The 19906-nt window shown below is 44.4% G+C and overlaps 1 protein-coding gene across 1 annotated transcript in view; it reads left to right on the plus strand.

The window, feature by feature from the left end:
• Positions 1-19385, plus strand: part of LOC111968838 (SR-related and CTD-associated factor 8) — a 48463-nt gene extending 29078 nt beyond the window's left edge. Inside the window, exons 8-20 of the mRNA XM_023994738.2 lie at positions 2793-2872; positions 3024-3149; positions 4543-4651; positions 6524-6636; positions 6784-6977; positions 7133-7233; positions 7458-7571; positions 7784-7940; positions 9061-9203; positions 10733-10871; positions 15153-15209; positions 15362-15574; positions 15735-19385. Coding sequence (XP_023850506.1) covers positions 2793-2872; positions 3024-3149; positions 4543-4651; positions 6524-6636; positions 6784-6977; positions 7133-7233; positions 7458-7571; positions 7784-7940; positions 9061-9203; positions 10733-10871; positions 15153-15209; positions 15362-15574; positions 15735-17935 — 3747 coding nt within the window. The 3' untranslated portion in view covers positions 17936-19385. The remainder of the gene's footprint in view (positions 1-2792; positions 2873-3023; positions 3150-4542; positions 4652-6523; positions 6637-6783; positions 6978-7132; positions 7234-7457; positions 7572-7783; positions 7941-9060; positions 9204-10732; positions 10872-15152; positions 15210-15361; positions 15575-15734) is intronic.
• The last annotated feature ends 521 nt before the right edge of the window (positions 19386-19906 follow it).

A 19906-nucleotide genomic window follows, 5' to 3' on the forward strand; every position in this document is an offset into this window, starting at 1 on the left:
CAATCACAGAAAACTATATTGTAGGATTTTTTTATGAATTTTATTTGCAAATTATGGTGGAAAATAAGTATTTGGTCAATAACAAAAGTTTATCTCAATACGTTGTTTTACCCTTTGTTGGCAATGACAGCGGCTCAGAACGTTTCTGTAAGTTCTTCACAAGGTTTTAACACACTGTTGCTCGGTATTTTGGCCCATTCTCCATGCAGATATCCTCTAGAGCAGTGATGTTTTGGGGCTGTTGCTGGGCAACATGGACTTTCAACTCCCCACCCAAGATTTTCTATGGGGTTGAGATCTGGAGATGGCTAGGCCACTCCAGGACCTTGAAATGCTTCTTACGAAGCCACTCCCTTCGTTGCCCGCGGCGGGTGTTTGGGGATCGTGTCATGCCTGAAAGACCCAGCCACGTTTCATCTTCAACTGCCCTTGCTGATGGAAGGAAGGTTTTCACTCAAATCTCACGATACATGGCCCCATTCATTCTTTCCTTTACACGATGAAAGTCGTCCTGGTCCCTTTGCAGAAAAACCAGCTCCCAAAGCATGATGTTTCCACCCCCATGCTTCACAGTAGGGTATGCGTGTTCTTTGGATGCAAAACTCAGCATTCTTTGTCCTCCAAACACGACGAGTGAGTTTTTACCAAAAAGTTATATTTTGGTGTCATCTGACCATATGACATTTCCACAATCTTCTTCTGGATCATCCAAATGCACTCTAGCAAACTTCAGACGGACCTGGACGATGTACTGGCTTAAGCAGGGGACACGTCTGGCACTGCAGGATTTGAGTCCCTGGGCGGCGTAGTGTGTTACTGATTTGTGAGTCCCTGGCTTTGTTACTTCTGTCCCAGCTCTCTGCAGGTCATCACTAGGTCCCCCCGTGTGGTTCTTGGGATTTTTGCTCACCGCTTCTTGTGATCAATTGACCCACGGGGTGAGATCTTGCGTGGAGCCCCAGATCGAGGGGGAGATTATCAGTGGCTTGTATGTCTTCCATTTCCTAATAATGCTCCCACAGTTGAATTTCTTCAAACCAAGCTGCTACTCCTATTAAGATTCAGTCTTCCCAGCTGCGTGCAGGTCTACAATTTTGTTTCTGGTGTCCTTTGTGACAGCTCTTTGGTCTTGGCCATAGTGGAGTTTGGAGTGTGAGCTGTTTGAGGGTTGTGGGACAGGTGTCTTTTATACTGATAACAAGTTCAAACAGGTGCCATTAATACAGGTAACGAGTGGAGACAGAGGAGCCTCTTAAAAGAAGAAGTTACAGGTCTGTGAGAGCACAGAAATCTTGCTTGTTTGTAGTGACCAAATACTTATTTTCCAGCCATAATTTGCAAATAAATTCATTAAAATCCTACCAATGTGATTTTCTGGAATTTTTCTCTCATTTAGTCTGTCATCAGTTGAATGCTATGATGAAAATTACAGGCCTCTCTCAATCTTTCTTAAGTTGGAGAACTTGCACAATTGGTGGCTGACTAAATACTTTTTGCCCACTGATAATATCTTTGAAAGTATCTTTGTTGTTAATCCCACCAAAGTCGTACCGATTCAATAGGCTTTTCAGCGAAAGCACTACAAACGATATGTTAGGTCAACCACAAAACCACCAATAAGCACAGCCATTTTTTCCAGCGAAAAAGATCAGCTTTCACAAAAAAAACAGAAACTAGAGATTAAAATTAATACTAACCTTTATTTATTTTCATCAGATGACACTCATGACTTCATGGTACACAATACATGCATGTTTTGTTTGATTAAGTTCATATTTATTAAAAAAAAATCTGAGTTTCAAACATTGACTGTTTAGAGTTCCAACTAGTTGCAAAACATGCAAGTGACCTTTGCAATTAGCCACACGATCCTTCATCAACAGAAATACTCATCATAAATATAAGATGATAAATACAAGTTATACACATGGAATTATAGAACTACCTCTCCTAATGCAGCCGCTGTGTCAGATTTCAAAACTTTACGGAAAAATAAACCAATGCAATATATCTGAGACGGAGCTCAGAAACAATAGCCAACATTAGCCGCCATGGTTGCGACCAACAGAAACCAGAAAATACTATGATAAATGTTTCCTTACCTTTGATGAATTCATCAGAATGGCAGTCCTAGGGAAATCCCAGGTCCACAATAAAATGCTTAATTTGTCGTTAATGTCCGGTTAGTTATGTTCAAATTAGCTACTTTGTTCGCGCCTTCCGGCTAAAACAATTCGCGCCCTTTCGTAAAACAAAGTCAGAAAGCGGCTCCACTATAACGTGACGAAAGTCCATAGATTTCCGAACAAGTCAGTTTAGATACTAGAACATGTCAAACGATGTACTGAATTCACATCTTTAGAATGTTCGTATAACATACATCCTTTGAAATAAAACGTTCACGTTAGATTCATCAGACAAAGTTCTATTGACTGTTGACATCTAGTGGAAGCCGTAGGAAGTGAAAACTCATCAATGACTCGCTGTGATTTCAATGAGAGCTTGGTTGAAAATTGGCACCCCCAGAAAAAATACAAACAGGAAGTGGAACTTCTCAGGTTTTTGCTTGCCATKTGAGTTCTGTTATACTCACAGACATAATTCAAACAGTTTTAGAAACTTCAGAGTGTTTTCTATCCAATATGAATAATAATATGCATATTTTAGCAACTGGGAATGAGGAGCAGGCCGTTTAATATGGGCACCTCTGTGCACCTTTCATCCAAGCTACTCAATACTGCCCCTTCAGCCATAAGAAGTTAAAGATGATTGTCTTTCTCCATTTGTTGCAGAAAATGTTGGGTCATTTTGACTTTGGGAATGATTCAGAACGCTCTGAAGACTCCAAAAAGGACTCGCAATCATCCCAGATGTAAGCATGTTTTTTTATTTTTTATCTACACATCTGAGACCCTGCGGAATATGTCACAGGTTCTGTGTGCACTTTGACTCCCCACTACCTGTGTGACGGACAGCGGTTAACTGAACTCTTGACCCCTGTCTGCCTCCCTGTTTCCCTCCAGGCCCATGGTGTCAGACTCCATCTTCCACCAGCTGGCTGAGCAGCTGCAGCAGCAGAACCTAGAGCAGTTACAGAAGCAGCTCATGGAGCACCAGCAAGCACCAGCAGAAGGTACCTACCAAACACACCTTCCAGAGACCCTTAGTCCGTTCCTTGTACGGCCCCGTCCTATCTCCATACTGGAGCACTAGCTAGCACGCAGATCAGAGGTAGTACACATAACACACACCTTCACAGACACCCTTAGTCCTTCCTTTACGGCCCGCCCTAATCCATACCCGGAGCACTAGCAGCACCAGAGCAGAAGGTACCTACATAACACACACCTTCACAGACACCCTTAGTCCCTTCCTTTTACGCCCGCCCTATCCATACCGGAGCACTAGCAAGCACCAGCAGAAGGTACCTACATAACACACACACTTCACAGACACCCTTAGTCCTTCCTTTACGGCCCGCCCTATCCATACCGCGAGCACTAGCAGCACCAGCAGAAGGTACCTACATAAACACACACCTTCACAGACACCTTAGTCCCTTCCTTTACGGCCCGCCCTATCCATACCGGAGCACTAGCAGCACCAGCAGAAGGTACCTACATAACACACACCTTCACAGCACCCCTTAGCCCTTCCTTTTACGGGCCCGCCCTATCCATACCGCGAGGCCTAGCAGCACGCAGCAGAAGGTACCTACATAACATCACACCTTCACAGACACCCATTAGTCCCCTCCTTTAACGGCCCGCCTTATCCATACCGGAGCACTAGACAGCACCAGCAGAAGGACCTACATAAACCACACCTTACAGACCCCTTAGTCCCTTCCTTTACGGCCCGCCCTATCCATACCGGAGCACTAGCAAGCACAGCAGAACGGTACCTACATAACCACACCACCTTCACAGACACCTTAGTTCCCTTTCCTTTACGCCCGCTTTACCGCCCAAAAACAGTGCAGTCTAGCATTAACAAACTGCAACAAATGAAGACAATCGTTAGTAAAAACAGAAGATACATAACATAAGTGTTAGATAAATATTGAAAGTTGAGAAAGAAACAAATAGCAGCACCAGGAGAAGGTACCCTACATAACACACACCTTCACAGACACCCTTAGTCCCTTCCTTTACGGCCCGCCCTATCCATACCGGAGCACTAGCAGCACCAGCAGAAGGTACCTACATAACACACACCTTCACAGACACCCTTAGTCCCTTCCTTTACGGCCCGCCCTATCCATACCGCCGAGCACTAGCAGCACCCAGCAGAAGTACCTACATAACACACACCTTCACAGACACCCTTAGTCCCTTCCTTTACGCCCGCCCTATCATACCGGAGCACTAGCAGCACCAGCAGAAGGTTGCTATACATCACCTCTAGAAGCACAGGAATTGACTTCCCAAAACAAAGCTGCCCTGGTTCCTTTCCGAACCCCTACTGTTTAATTTCCCATATATTCGGCTCTTGAGGTCATTGTGAGGAAAGTAGCTAGGACACTAACCAATCGGGTATTTTTCAGAATGGAATCTTTGGGTCTGAGAACACACCCCAGCAGAGCAGTAGCCAATCACAGCACCCGGAGCCAGACAACAAGATGGATGACTCCATTGACAACCAGCAGCAGGTAAGCCTTCCTTCCCTCACTGACTCATGAACTTCTCGTGACAAAAACGGATATATAAAACTGCAATTGTAAGAGCTCTGTTGTAGTTGATTTGTAAGTAGAGCTCTGTTGTAGTTGTATTTGTTGTAGAGCTCTGAGTAGTGTAGAGACTTTGTATTGTAAGTAGAGCTCTGTTGTATTTGTAAGTAGAGCTCTGTTGTATTGTAATAGAGCTCTGTTGTATTTGTAAGTAGAGCCTGTTGTATTTGTAAGTGATATGAGCACTGTTGGTATTTGTAAGTAAGAGCGCTTGTATTTTGTAAGTAGAGCATCTGTTGTATTTGTAAGTAGAGCTCTGTTGTAGTTGTATTTGTAAGTAGAGCTCTGTCGTAGAGGTCGACCGAATAATCGGAATGGCCGATTAATTAGGGCAGCAAGTTTTCATAAACAATCGTAATCAGCATTTTTGGACACCGTCATGGCGCATTACATTGCACTCCACGAGGAGACTCCGTGGCAGCGTGACTACCTGTTATGCGAGTGCAGCAAGGAGCCAAGCTAAGGTCTAGCTATCATTAAATGTATCTTATAAAAAACGATCAATCTTAACATAATCACTAGTAACTACACATGGTTGATGATATTACTAGTTATCTAGCTTGTCCCTGTCTGCATATAATCGATGCGGTGCCTGTTAATTTATCATTGAATCACAGCATATTCGCCAAACGGGTTTAACAAGCGCATTCGTGAAAAAAGCACTGTCGTTGCACCAATGTGTACCTAACCATAAACATCAACGCCTTTCTTAAAATCAATACACAAATATATTTTTAAACCATATTTATTAATATTCCCTGCTGACATAATTACTTTAACTAGGAAATTGTGTCACTTCTCTTGCGTTCTGTTGCAACACAGTCAGGGTATATGCAGCAGTTGGGCCGCTGGCTCGTTGCGAACTGTGTGAAGACTATTCTTCCTAACAAAGAACAGCCAACTTCGCCAAACGGGGATGATATTAACAAAAGCGCATTTGCGGGAAAAAGCACGAATGTACCTAACCATAAACATCAATGCCTTTTCTTAAATCAATACACAGAAGTAAGTTTTTTTAACCTGCATATTTAGTTAAAATAAATTCATGTTACAGGAATATTACACTAGGAAAATGTGTCAACTCCCGAGATTAGGCTGCAATACTAAAAGTACCTATTAGAACATCAAATAGTCAAAGGCTATATAGAAATACGAATGTTATAGAGAGAAATAGTCTATAATAACTACAACCCTAAAACCGTCTTACTGGGAATATTGAAGACTCATGTGGTAAAGAAACCACCACCTTCATATGTTCTCATGTTCTGAGCAAGGACTTAAACGTTAGCTTTTTAGATGGCAGATATTGCACTTTACTTTCTTCTCCAACCTGTTTTTGCATTATTAAACCAAATGAACATGTTCCATTATTATTTGAGACTAAATGATTTCATTGATGTATTATATTAAGTTAAATAAAAGTGTTCATTGTCATTCAGTATTGTTGTAATTCATTATTACACATAATATATATATAAAATTTGCCGATTAATCGCTATCGGCTTTTTTGGTCCTCCAATAATCGGTAAGTATCGGCGTTGAAAAATCATAATCGGTCGACCTCTACTCTGTTGTATTTGTAAAGATAGAGCTCTTGTGGAGTTGTATTTGTAAGTAGAGCTCTGTAGGGTAGTTGTATTTTGTAGTAGCTATGTGGTAGTTTGTATTTTGAAGTAGAGCTCTGTGGTAGTTGTATTTGTAAGTAGAGCTCTGTGGTAGTTGTATTTGTAAGTAGAGCTCTGTGGTAGTTGTATTTGTAAGTAGAGCTCTGTTGTAATGATGCCTGTGTTATAGGACATGGACCTGGATGACGGGCCAGAGATGGGCGAAGAGATCTTCGAGCCAGAGGACAAGAAGTCCAAGACGATTGACATACAGTCAAGAACACGGTCCAGGTCACGATCAAGGTGAGTCTAAGAACCCATTCTGAGAGAAAGCGTCCACAAGGTAACTTGAGACACCTTGTAGAGGCGCAGATTATAGCACCGCCATCCATGTTGATTTTACCATGACTGCTGGCATCAAACTGCCTTCGAAATAACCCTCTACTCTAGATCTCCCAGGAAGAGACGGTCCAGATCACGGTCAGGCTCTCGGAAACGGAAACATCGCAAGCGATCGCGGTCACGCTCCAGAGAACGGAAGAGGAAGTTGTCGCGGTCCTACTCCAGCGAGAGACAAGCCCTCGAGCTAGAGAAAGAGCGTCAGAAGAAAGGACTGCCTCCAATCCGATCCAAGTTTCTCAGTGGTAATACCAGCCCCCGATTAGCGCTTCACTGACCTTTTAATGTTTTAGTGTATCACTAGTCATGAAAATCTCCAAACTCCAATCTCCTTTTAATGTTTATCATCCTTGGCACCTTTAATGTGTTCTAAGCCTCCATCTCTTCTGTGTGTCCCCAGTGTGCAGCACCACTCTGTGGGTGGGACAGGTAGACAAGAAGGCTACTCCGCAGGACCTCACCAATCTGTTTGAAGAGTTTGGTCAGATTGAGTCTATCAATGTAAGTAGAGCACCCGCTGTCTGTCTGAGCTTGACTTCATTAACTGCTGCTCATTATGTGGGTAAGCAAGCTCTGTCACCTCTGACCTGAGGGAAATATGTATTATCTTGACTGTCCACTTTAAAGGACTCACCCTTTGCTCTTTAAGCCAGGCCAGGCATTTCTCATTAGCAAGTTCTGATCATCTGTCTTTCTGTACATCCCTCTCTCACTCTCTCCTATAGATGATCCCTCCCCGTGGCTGTGCCTACATCTGTATGGTCCACAGACAGGATGCCTACCACGCCAGACAGAAACTCAGCACTGGTTCATACAAGATTGTCTCCAAGGTCATTAAGGTAAAGTCTGGCGTGATGCGATTGCCACTTCACTGCAGTTAGGGTATGTCCTCTGTGTGTGTGTTAATGTTTTTAAATCTCTTGGGTGGCTCGCTAAGTATACCACTGACCTCATAGCAACCCAGCCGTTACATATTTCCTACTCTCCTGTTTCGACTTCAATACCCTTGATATTTCTGCTCTTTCATGTATCCGCTGACATTTGTTTTCAGATCGCTTGGGCGCTGAATAAGGGAGTGAAGCAGGAGTATAAGCAGTTGTGGGACATGGACCTGGGGGTGACCTACATTCCCTGGGAGAAGGTCAAGCTGGACGACCTGGACGGCTTCGCTGAGGGAGGCATGATCGACCAGGAGACTGTCAACGCCGGTGAGCAGACGCAGCAAAGGACACAGGCACACACAGAAATTAACGCTACGGGTGTTTCTCAATATGCATACTACCGGGCACCACACTCATGCTCCGAGTGCATTCTCAGAGGACATTCTCTTGAGAATGCAAAAAACATATTTAAGAAGCAAATGCACTCCCACTACTGTATTACCTCACGCTGCACCTCTCCATTCACTGGACCTTCTTCCGGCCAGGACAATGGCAACAATAGAGACGACACAAGATATACACAAAGCTATCAGCTAGCTAGATGTGAATCGTAATAATCGAACTAACCAGATAGTTTAACAGGCAAAAATGACCTAAAACTAATGCTATACATGGTATACAAGGTAATTCTTTGTGGCTATCTAGCCAGCTAACAGTAGTAGCTAACCAGTAAACATTAGCCCTATTAACTTACTATGGGCTTGCGTTCTATGCACATGACAGTGGGTATTGTAGGCAGGTAAGCCAAAATTAACAGAGTATGTATTAATGTATCAAAATATAATATTGTAGTCAGGCAGCATATGAGATGTGATTGGGCAACATTTCATTTAGTCCTGTTTTTTCTCTCACTTCAGCTTAAATAATGGCCGCCATTGATTTCAATAAATGTTTGCGTCGTTTTTTTACATGGTTGCGTCATATTTCTGTGGATACTTTCAGTTGAAGCTTGCATCGATGCATGCTTCAAAATACGTACCAACGGAGTACGCGGCCAAAAAGTGCACAGTTTCACATACTTTGATTTGGACTCATACTCCGACCCTCTCGTGCTCGGTGCACGCTAGTATGCATTTTGAGAAACACCCTCATGCTCACTCATATATACAAATAAAAGACATACACACTGGACATACACAAGCACAGGAATTACAAGCCCAACACTACTGCTCACTCATAAACAGGCGTCACACACTCTCATTAACTCTCTGAACACCAACCACAAATATTTACTGGCGTTTGGTTATTTGGAGTTTATCAGAGTAGGAAGTCCCACGGAGAAACATAGTACTGGAGAGATACAGCCCAGCAGGGCAAAGTAAATGTGACTATCTGTGTCGTACAGTGAATTTTCTTCTCTAACCCCCTCTGTTTTTCTTAACTGTAGAGTGGGAAGCAGCCAAAAATGCACCACAGCCAGTGAAGGAAGCGGTGAGCCAGGCTGTTAGCGCTGAACCCATGGCAGCCACTAATACCCAACAGACCCAACAAAAGGCCTTCATCCAACAAGTCTCCATGATGCMTGTGCAGGTACCCAAACATCTAATATAAAATTTGAGTTGTGTGTTTTTGTGAGAAAGCGTGCCGGAGGGTGGAACACCCACTGTGAAATTGCTATCAATCAACTCTTTACAATTCCCATGCACACGTGATGTGGCTGTGAAGTTGGTTATTTTACAAGATAACTGTCAAGTTCTAAGTTGATCACACATGAATTCACTGGGCCCTTCACGTTTCTATGGTTCCTCTCCCATTTCCTTTGTACTGAGTGTCTTCCGTGGAGCCAGTCAGTCAGTGGTGTGAAACTGAACACCATAATCTTCCTGTGATTGGTGCTAGCTGCCTGCCCTGTCTATGGGGTGCTTAGCCTCAAGTATTCAGTCCTTTGTGACGGGGTTGATAGGGTTGTTGAGTGAATGCAGGATGCACGGTCTGTGTTTGTTTGGTCGTGGGTGGGCCTAATGAGAAGGGTTGGCTCAGTGGGTGGGGGAAGTGTTTAGGCTGTGGATTAGTATACAACTCAGCTCATAGAAAATCACCTCTGTCGGAGTTAATCTGTCTACTAAACACATTCATGCAATTTACCCACACACGCCTTATTCAACTCGTCAGTCAGATATTTAAGTGATAATGCCCTCGAAGCCGGTGTTTGTAGAATATATTGTCACGGGTGTGGTTGGCACTTGCCAATATATCCTCCAAGCACCAGCTTCGAGGGCATTATCACTTTTATACAACCGGTTACCAACATATTCAAATAATTATTGACATATTTTCATAGAATTTATTTATACTATTTCATCCTTCCACAAGATATAGGCCCGACACAATTCTAGGGTTGCTACCCAAGCCGGCTGGTCATTCGTTCTATCGGTTAGGTTGCCAGAGACGGGACCCAGTCGTTCAGTCTTTTTGTTCTGAATCTGTGGATGCAACCCWGTCGTTTGTTCTAAATGTTCCATTGCCATACTGGCTGGCAACGTTCTTATGCCTTGCTTGCCAGCTAGCTAACTACGGCTAATTTCCGGTTACGTCAAAAAGTGCAGCCAGAATAACAGCAAAGTAGCTGCATTTGTTTAAGCTGTTTTCTGGTGACATTTATTTGGATACATCCACAAACAATGAGCTAATGAGGCACAATTTTGCCTGCCGTAGAAAATGTTCTCACTCATCAGGACACTGTTGTTCAGAGAAGCTAGCCAACAACACAGCTACAGTAACACAATCACTTCAAACTGAGCTGGAAAGACTGCAAACTAGCTACACTTCGTTTTACCTTTCTTTGTGTATATCCATAAAATTATGCCAGCTGATTCATGATTTTGACTGGCTGGGAAATGCTGCCTGCCTGTCTGTCTCCTCCCGACACGTTATTTACTATGGGACAGCTGGAGATCGAATTTGAATATTGAAAAAATGTTGCAAATGTCGGAGAGACAGACAACAAGGTTTATTACAAATGATTGTTAAATGATGTTACAGTGATCACATCTCAACCATGCATATTCATCCCAGCACTCATTTCACTGGTTTGCTCTCCTCTCTATCCTCTGTCTCAGCTCCCTGTGGCCCAGGCTGTCCCTGCTGGGGGTCCTGTGCCTCCATCCTTCCCTGTTTCCATGRCAATGCCCCCGCCAGGCTATGGCCCCCCGCCCACCTTCCTCAGAGCAGGGTTCAACGCCTCCCAGCCTCCTCCAGGTAAGATACAGCAGTCTGCATAAAAAAATAAGGCCTATTGAACAGATTATGAGCGAGTTAAAAAATATAATCCCCCTCCCCAAACACTTTCTAGTAGAAATAGGCTACTGTATATAAAGAGGGACAGTCATTCAAGTTAGGTCTGTCAAATGAATACAGCGCTGGAAAAAGTGCAATCCAATCCCGATCATCTACAGGATAAAACGTCATTTAAGGTGATGTATATAGTGCAATAGAGTACAATATGTGTTTTTCTAATTCAATAATGATTGACAATAAATAATTGTAATCAAATGAAATGTTACGGTATAATGAGTTCATTACCTATAGCCTATAGGCTTTAACAAAATATTAGTACAAATATGAATAGGCCTACCAGACTAGGCTTTTACTTTGAAGAAATCAAGCTTTACTAAATTCGAGGCCAGAAGGTCTATACAGTCAATTCACTCATCGCATCCTCCTTCGATTGCCTCGTACGGTTGCCAGGAAAAGCCCCTAACATGATCGACGTGAAGTGTGTGCGTACCACTGCCGATGCATTTAGCAGAATATTCRGGCTGTTCTCGGCGCCGCTTGATAACTTCAAACACATTCCGTCTTGGTGCAGGCAGTAGTCTACCGGTAAAATGTAAGTTATGAATCGCAAATCACCATGTAGCTGACACTTTGATGTCATCAGTCATTTTTACTTCAATTTGGTTGTCAAAAATACTATCAGCTTGCACTGGATGCTAGAGCTCTCCTACCCGAGCCTGACGGGCCACGACATTATACATTGGGTTAAGGATGCGGGTAGGAACAGTTTTTTCCCCCATCAATAACTAAGGTATAGGCATGGCTCGGGTATCACTAAATTGTTCACTAACATTTTGAAGCTGAGCCATTTGCTAGTGCTCTGCTGTGCAGGCTAAGATCATAACATTGTCAGAAGTGCTTCAATCTCGTCAAATATAAGACAGGATAGATTATTTCACCGACAATAATGTTTAGAATGACGAAAAGTAGCTAACAGCTAACTGCTCTCATGTCTCTTCATTGAGCAGAGCAGCCAAAGCGGAGCCATTGCTATGGTTACACAGACTCAGAGCACCATGAGCAGAGCGCATGCAGAGCAAGCTGCACGCAGGGAGCGAGTGACCGACAGAGAGGAGCAGCTAATGGATTTACTAATGGAGGAAGTTATTTCTGATTTAAGGCAGGGCCTTACATTTGGCAGAAGCAATCAGGCCTGGGTAGGGTAGGGCCTTAAAATTCATGCCCATGCAGGGTGTCATGTAAAGATCTTCCCAGCGTGAAATGTTCTGATTGTGACATCACGCTGTAAGATTTCTCCAAGCGTGAAAATGTTCCCAGTTCATGAATTGCACGTGCGTCTCTTCATATGGGTGGCTGAGCTCATCTATTTATATGTGGATGGCTGAGCTCATCTATTTATATGTGGATGGCTGAGCTCATCTATTTATATGTGGATGGCTGAGCTCATCTATTTAATATGTGGATGGCTGAGCTCATCTCTTTATGTGTGGATGGCTGAGCTCATCTATTTATATGTGGATGGCTGAGCTCATCTATTTATATGTGGATGGCTGAGCTCATCTATTTATATGTTTGGATGGCTGAGCTCATCTATTTATATGTGGATGGCTGAGCTCATCTATTTATATGTGGATGGCTGAGCTCATCTATTTATATGTGGATGGCTGAGCTCATCTATTTATATGTGGATGGCTGAGCTCATCTATTATATGTGGATGGCTGAGCTATCTTATTATATGTGGGATGGCTGAGCTCATCTATTTATATGTGGATGGCTGAGCTCATCTATTTTATTGTGGGATGGCTGAGCTCATCTATTTATATGTGGTGGCTGAGCTCATCTATTTATATGTGGGTGGCTGAGCTCATCTATTTATATGTGGATGGCTGAGCTCATCTATTTATATGTGGATGGCTGAGCTCATCTATATATGTGGATGGCTGAGCTCATCTATTTATATGTGATGGCTGAGCTCATCTCTTTATGTGTGGATGGCTGAGCTCATCTTTTTTATATGTGGATGGCTGAGCTCATCTTTTTATATGTGGATGGCTGAGCTCATATTTTTATGTGGATGGCTGAGCTCATCTCTTTATATGTGGATGGCTGAGCTCATCTCTTTATATGTGGATGGCTGAGCTCATCTCTTTATGTGTGGATGGCTGAGCTCATCTCTTTATGTGTGGATGGCTGAACTCATCTCTTTATGTGTGGATGGCTGAGCTCATCTCTTTATGTGTGGATGGCTGAGCTCATCTCTTTATGTGGATGGTGGCTCATCTCTTTATGTGGATGGCTAAGCTCATCTCTTTAATGTGGATGGCTGAGCTCATCTCTTTATGTGGATGGCTGAGCTCATATTTTAAATGTGGATGGCTGAGCTCATATTTGTATGTGTGGATGGCTGAGCTCATCTATTATATGTGGATGGCTGAGCTCATCTCTTTATATGTGGATGGCTGAGCTCATCTCTTTATATGTGGATGGCTGAGCTACATCTCTTTATGTGTGGATGGCTGAGCTCATCTCTTTATGTGTGGATGGGAACTCATCTCTTTTATGTGTGGATGGCTGAGCTCATCTTTTATGTGTGGATGGCTGAGCTCATCTCACTTTATGTGGATGGCTGAGCTCATCTCTTTATGTGGATGGCTGAGCTCATCTCTTTAAATGTGGATGGCTGAGCTCATCTCTTTATGTGGATGGCTGAGCTCATATTTTTAAATGTGGATGGCTGAGCTCATGTGGATTTTTCTCTCATACCCTTCCTCGACCTCGAAAAACTGTTCTGTGGGCTTGTGCATTTGCTTCACATATCTGCCAGTCAATGGTGGCCAGGAGTATTGACACTGACCAATCAGAAGCTTGTTGAGGCGTGAGGTCAGTATATAAACACCCGGACTCATGCGTCTCAGGTGCTGAGGGTTGATGTCAGTGGTGTAAAGTACTTTAAGTTAAAAAAAATACTTAAGTTGTTTTTGGGGTGTCTATACTTTACTTGTTTTTGGGGTGTCTATACTTTACTATTTATATTTTTGGCAACTTTTACTTCACTACGTTCCTAAAGAAAATAATGTACTTTTTACGCCATCCATTTTCCCTTACASCCAAAAGTACTCGTTACATTTTGACAGGAAAATGGTCCAATTCACACACTAATCAAGAGAACATCCCTTGTGATCCCTACTTCCTCTGATCTGGAGGACTCACTAATAAACACATTCTTTGTTTGTAAATTATGAGTGTTGGAGTGTGCCCCTGGCTATCCGTAAATGAAAAAAAACAAGAAAATGGTACCGTCTGGTTTGCTTAATATAAGGAATATGAAATTATAATTTTTATACTTAAGTATCAAAAGTAAATGGAATTGCTACTTAAGTATATTTAAAACCAAATACTTTTAGACTTTTACTCAACTAGTATTTTACTGGGTGACTTTCACTTTGACTTGAGTCATTTTCTATTAAGGTATCTTTACTTTTACTCAAGTATGACAATTAAGTACTTTTTACACCGCTGGTTGATGTGAGGAGAGATTTTTGATTGCAAAGACTTGGGCGCAACGGTAGAGTGTGAGAGAAACGTCCGTGCGAGCTCAGCCATCCACATAAAGAGGCGCAAGTGCAATTATTAAACTGGGAACATTTTCATACCGCAAATTTTTACAACATGACGTCACAATCAGAACGATTGGGAAGTATTTCACGCTGGGAAGATTTTTACGTGACACAGGGCTCTAATCGCTGGCCAGTTGTTTTGTTCCATGATGACGTTGTTGTAACAGGTATTAATTGCTTCTAATAGGTCAGAAAATGATGCATTAACCGTGGATTTAACCGACTGTTTATAACGAGGGATGCCCCACCATGTTTATCCTGTACACATAAATACTAGGAATTTGCGCCGGCCTCAGCTACGCTGGCATGCAAGAGAAATGAAACATCTCCACAGTGTGTGCCACCGTCCAATCCAAGGCCCAAACATGACAAGCGAGTGATCTGAGGCAGTTTGGTCTTTGATTCTCGCGCATCAGCTTGGGAAATTCTCAAGGGAAAGTGGACAGTGCATTATATGAAAAAAGCACTGTATAAATTGGCCAAATTATACATATTTCAATAAGGGGAGAAAAGTGAAGCAGGGCATCCGTTAAACAGTAAATTAAGTTTGAATGGCCTAAATAGTGATTTATTGTTCAGATAATCCAAATAATGATAATGGTGTGTTGCATCTCCCTCCTGTAGGTTTCATGCAGGCAGCAGGTGTTCCTCAGCAAGCAGGCATGGGCTCAGCTCCTACATGTAAGTACAGCATGACCTTACTGTCTATAGAACCCATGATGTTGCATTACTTTTTGAGTAAATATTGCCCGAAAATATTAAAATGTTATGTGATATGCTTTAATTAAAATAGAAAAATCTGACAGATGGTTTGTTCTGTTCCTCTCCTGCAGCTCTGGTGCAGCCCTCCATGTCGCATGCTCAAGACAGTGTGAAGGACTCCCCGTACGGAGCCACTGTCCCAGGAAGCTTCATGCCCTCTGCCATCCCTGGACAAGGGGTCTTCAACCCGCTTCAACCTGGAGTCCAGATGCAGCAAGCAGCCAATGACAAGACGGGCCAATCTGCTGATGGCATGGAYGCTGCTGCAGAGTTAGTACTGCAAGGTAAACTATAAACTATAATCTAGGGTTCAGGTGAAAGTTTTTGTCTGTTCTTAATGACCCATTTAGAAATCTTTTGAAAAATGTCTCACTTTCTCAAGACTTTGCTGCTGATACCTGTTTTTTGCCGTTAAATAACTTTTTATGTTCCTCTTCTCTCTAGGTATGCAAAATGCAATGAGTCGTCGTATGGGTCTTCTGGGGATGCACCCCTCAGCCTCCCTCACCCACCCCCTACACCAGCAGGGCCTGCCTGGCCAGAGGATGCCKGGGCTAATGCCGCTGGACCTCCAGCCTAGTATGCTCCAGGGAGCCGGGGCCCGCTTCCCCCTCCTGATGCAGCAGGGCCTGTCCCAACAGAGCATCCTGGATGCCTCTCTCCATGCACAGGCCCGCGCCAGAGCGGCCTCCCAGATGGAACGCTTCAACAGGGCCGAGGAGGCCTTCAACCGGGGGCCCAACCCCCCAAACGAAAGCATGTCCAAGGCTGAGGACGAGCCTTCCTCTGGAGCTGATGATAGCCAGCAGGGGGGGGACCAAGACTACCGCTTCCCCCCGCCCCAGGAGAAGCAGAACATGGGCCTGCTGAGAACACCTCCCCCGGAGCACAGAGAGTCCATGGGTGGAGGTGGACGTGGTGGGGGAGCTGGTGGTGTGGGAGCTGGTGGTGGGGGTATGGACGGAGGAGGAGGCAGATCTGCCCTGCTCCAGACCCCAGTGAGGGAGCCAGCTAGAGACAGCATAGTAGGGCGGCTTCAGGCCCTCGCCGGCTTCACCCCCCAGACCCAGAGTCGCTGGGGGCCACCTAGAGGGAACTTTGATGAGCATGACATGCGGGGCTCACCGGCCAGGGTCTCCAAGGGCTTCCAGGAGGAGCGCCCTAGCTCCAACCAGGGGCAGAACTTTCCCAACCGCTTTGAGAACCGCGCTGGGGCAGGAGGAGTAGGTGCTGGTGTTGGAGGTGGCCCGGCGTGGAGTCGTGGTGGAGCTAATGCTGCAGCACCGTTCGCTGATGCTGACATACCACAGGACTTGGATGAGTGCCGGCGCCCTTGGGACAGGCAGCAACGGGAGAGGAACGACAGGGAATTTGACTTAAGGAAGGAGATGAACGGAAACCGCCTTGAGAGAGATAGCCGCGAGAAAGACCGGGAGAGGGAGAGAGAGAGGGACCGGGAGAGAGAAAGGGACCATGACCGTGAGCGTGGCAACCGTGAACGAGAGCAAGAGTGCGATCGGGAGAGAGAGCGTGAAAAGGAGAGGGAGAAGGATCGGGAGAGAGAACGTGAGCGGGACCGTAACAAGCGTGGAGCCTGGACACCTCTTCTCCCTCTACCACAACCCCTACTTCCTACTCCTACCCCAACCCCAACCCTCTCCCTGACCCAAGGCAAATCCCAGGCCCTGCTGCAACTACAGTCCAGGCTTCAACCTAAACCTGGACTCCTAACTAAACCAGGTCTGCTTCAAACTCCAACCCTCCTAACTCGGTCAACATCTCAAGCCCCAACCAAGTTCCTTCAAGCCCCATCCCAGTCTCCAACTCAAGCCAAGAATGAAGCCCTCCCTGGGCCTGAGCCCCAGACAGAGTCCCAGTCCTCTACCCAGACCCATGCTTCCCCCAAGTCTGAGTCCTCACCCCAGACCCAATCCTCTCCTCMGAACCAGTCATCACCCCAAAACCTGGTTTCCCCTCAGGCCCAATCGCCATCCCCTCCCCAGGCTCAGTTCCCGCCACTGGCACAGTCCCCACCCCAGGCCCTGTCCCCACCACGGGCACAAACGCCACCACAGGCCCTGTCCCCACCACTGGCACAGTCGCCTCCCCAGGCCCTGTCCCCACTACCGGCACAGTCGCCTCCCCAGGCCCTGTCCCCACCACCGGCACAGTCGCCCCCCCAGGCCCTGTCCCCACCACCGGCACAGTCGCCCCCCCAGGCCCCGTCGCCACACCAGGAGATCACTGACACCCAGGAAGAGCCAGATAATGCCCTTTGGGCCAACAAGCCAGAGAAACCCCAGGAAGAACCCATAGAAGAGCCTGAACCCATAGAGGAACCTCCATCTCAGTTGGTCTATGGGACGGGGTTGAGGCTGAACACTGACGTAGTGGCTGAGCCCACACCTGAACGGGCGCCCACCCCTACCCTCTCCCCCACTCCTGCCCCACTCTCAATGTCACCGGTCCTCACACACCGCGCTGAGGAACCCCAATGCCTGCCGGAGCCCCTGGACGTGCAGCAACCACCACAGCATGCCTCCTCCTCCTCTTCCTCCTCCCCTAAGGACAATGGACTGAGTGAGCCGATGGAGGAAGCTGAGAAACAGCCAGTGGTAGAGCAAACTGACACTGAGGGGACATAATCATCACTCAGTAGGTAAAGATCATTTTGTAAAGTTGTCTCTTCTCTGTACTCATGTCAGCCACCCACTGGACCCTGGGTAGTAATTTGCATAATATTGTCTGATGACCTAACAACTGATTTTATTTCTCACATAACGGTGTAGTTCAATAGATGGCTCGCTAGCTGATTAAATGGTAGGTGATTATGTTTTTCATTATTTTATTTCTTTTTTTTTGTAATGCCAGACCACGATATAAAGCTCTGTGAATTTTAATGAAAATTGCTTGCCAAAATGTTTGAATTGTAAATGAGAAAAAGAGCTTTGACCTTCCTATGGAAGAGTGTACGGATCCTGGCTGTTTCCACTGAATTGAATCCAGATGAGGGAATACTTGAAAACTGCAGTCACTGGCCTGTTTTTTTCTCTTCTTTTAAAATATGCTGCAGCAAAGTTTTAAATGAATGCCTTTGTGGTGTCCTATATATATGCTTCTGGTCTATAAGCAGAATATAGCCTACATACAGTAAGAACCCTACAGTTGCTTCTAAAAAGGAACATCCTAAAAGATTAAAAACATGACCTGTGTTATCCCCAAAAGGAATGTCTGATTTGTTCATCATAATGCAGTGATTCAAAGGACAAAGTAAGCCAGAGAGATAAAAAAAAAWATATATATATATTTTTTTTTAAGGATGGTGGATGTTGGGTGCATTCTGTTTTAGTTTGAAATAAACATGCTTTGTTTGTTAACAAATGCTTTAGGACTGTATTTTCTGACCCAGGACCAGTGGAATAATGTTTTACACACAGACTATATGCTTTTTGCAGTGGTGTCACATACAAACAGCTGTGTCACTACAGTAGTTAGACCATTGACTTGATGTTGTCGTACCCCATTAAGTCAGGCAGGATGTTAAAGTGCCTGTACTTAGACATCAATCTATTCTATCTAAACCGCTCTTTAGTTTGTTGTTTGCGACCATGGATTAATTTGTTATGTTAGTTTCTGCACACTCTGTACTTCCCTATACTTTTGTTTGGTGGGTGACTTTGGGATCGGATTGTGCCTTCTTGATTTGATTATTGTTCAGCATAATGTCACCCCAATACACCACACTATGCTCAACGTGCTGCTTTGGTTTCCCTGAGACAACCCCTCAGAGACAGCAGTCTGTCCAGCAAGCTGACAACACAGACAATGATCTCCTTTGTCTGTGTGATCATAGCTGAGCAGCCTATACACAATTTAGCCTATGTATATGGGGAACCAACCAGTCTGTTTACTCCATCGTTGTGTGCATGCCGGCCTGTAGCCATTTATTCTTCTTTGTCTTGTTCACTTCATACTTCTTCAGTGCATTTTTGTTGAGACACTATACTACCAGGACAGGTTCAATAGTCTGAAGTTATCTCAGAGAAGCAAATGTTATAAGAGTTGTGAAGTTTAATAAAGTTGAAGGTAAATCAGCATTTTTTCCCTTATTGTCATAAATCCTAATCTGGGTAGATTAGGGACCAGGATCCTTGTTCCACACACCATTACACCCCCTGGTTTGGCCTCTGGACTATAGATCAGGCTGCACAGTTTGAACACAGAAGACAGCATTCCACATGTTTTCATAGCTGGCATTTGAAATTCAAAAGGCCCAATCAAGGACATTACCAAGAGTTTGACTTTTATTCCGTATCGTATGAAACTTGGCAGAAATATACAAAGGTAAATTCCACACTGTTTACATCAGGGATCATGAACTAGATTCAGCAGAGGGGATTTTGTTTTTCTTTGAACGGATGGTCAGGGAGGCTGGCACATATTTACAAATAATTTGTAGACTGCAAATTGACTGCAAGAAGCCCAAACATATATTTGACTAAAACATAATAATTTCTAACATTGTTTACGTTTGTATATGATCACATATACCTTTATATTATGTGTGGAACATATTTCCAAAATTATAATCACTTGGAGCTGATTTGCTGGTGTTT

The sequence above is a fragment of the Salvelinus sp. IW2-2015 genome, linkage group LG9 (genome assembly GCF_002910315.2).
Source record: "Salvelinus sp. IW2-2015 linkage group LG9, ASM291031v2, whole genome shotgun sequence".
NCBI classification, from domain to species: domain Eukaryota; kingdom Metazoa; phylum Chordata; class Actinopteri; order Salmoniformes; family Salmonidae; genus Salvelinus; species Salvelinus sp. IW2-2015.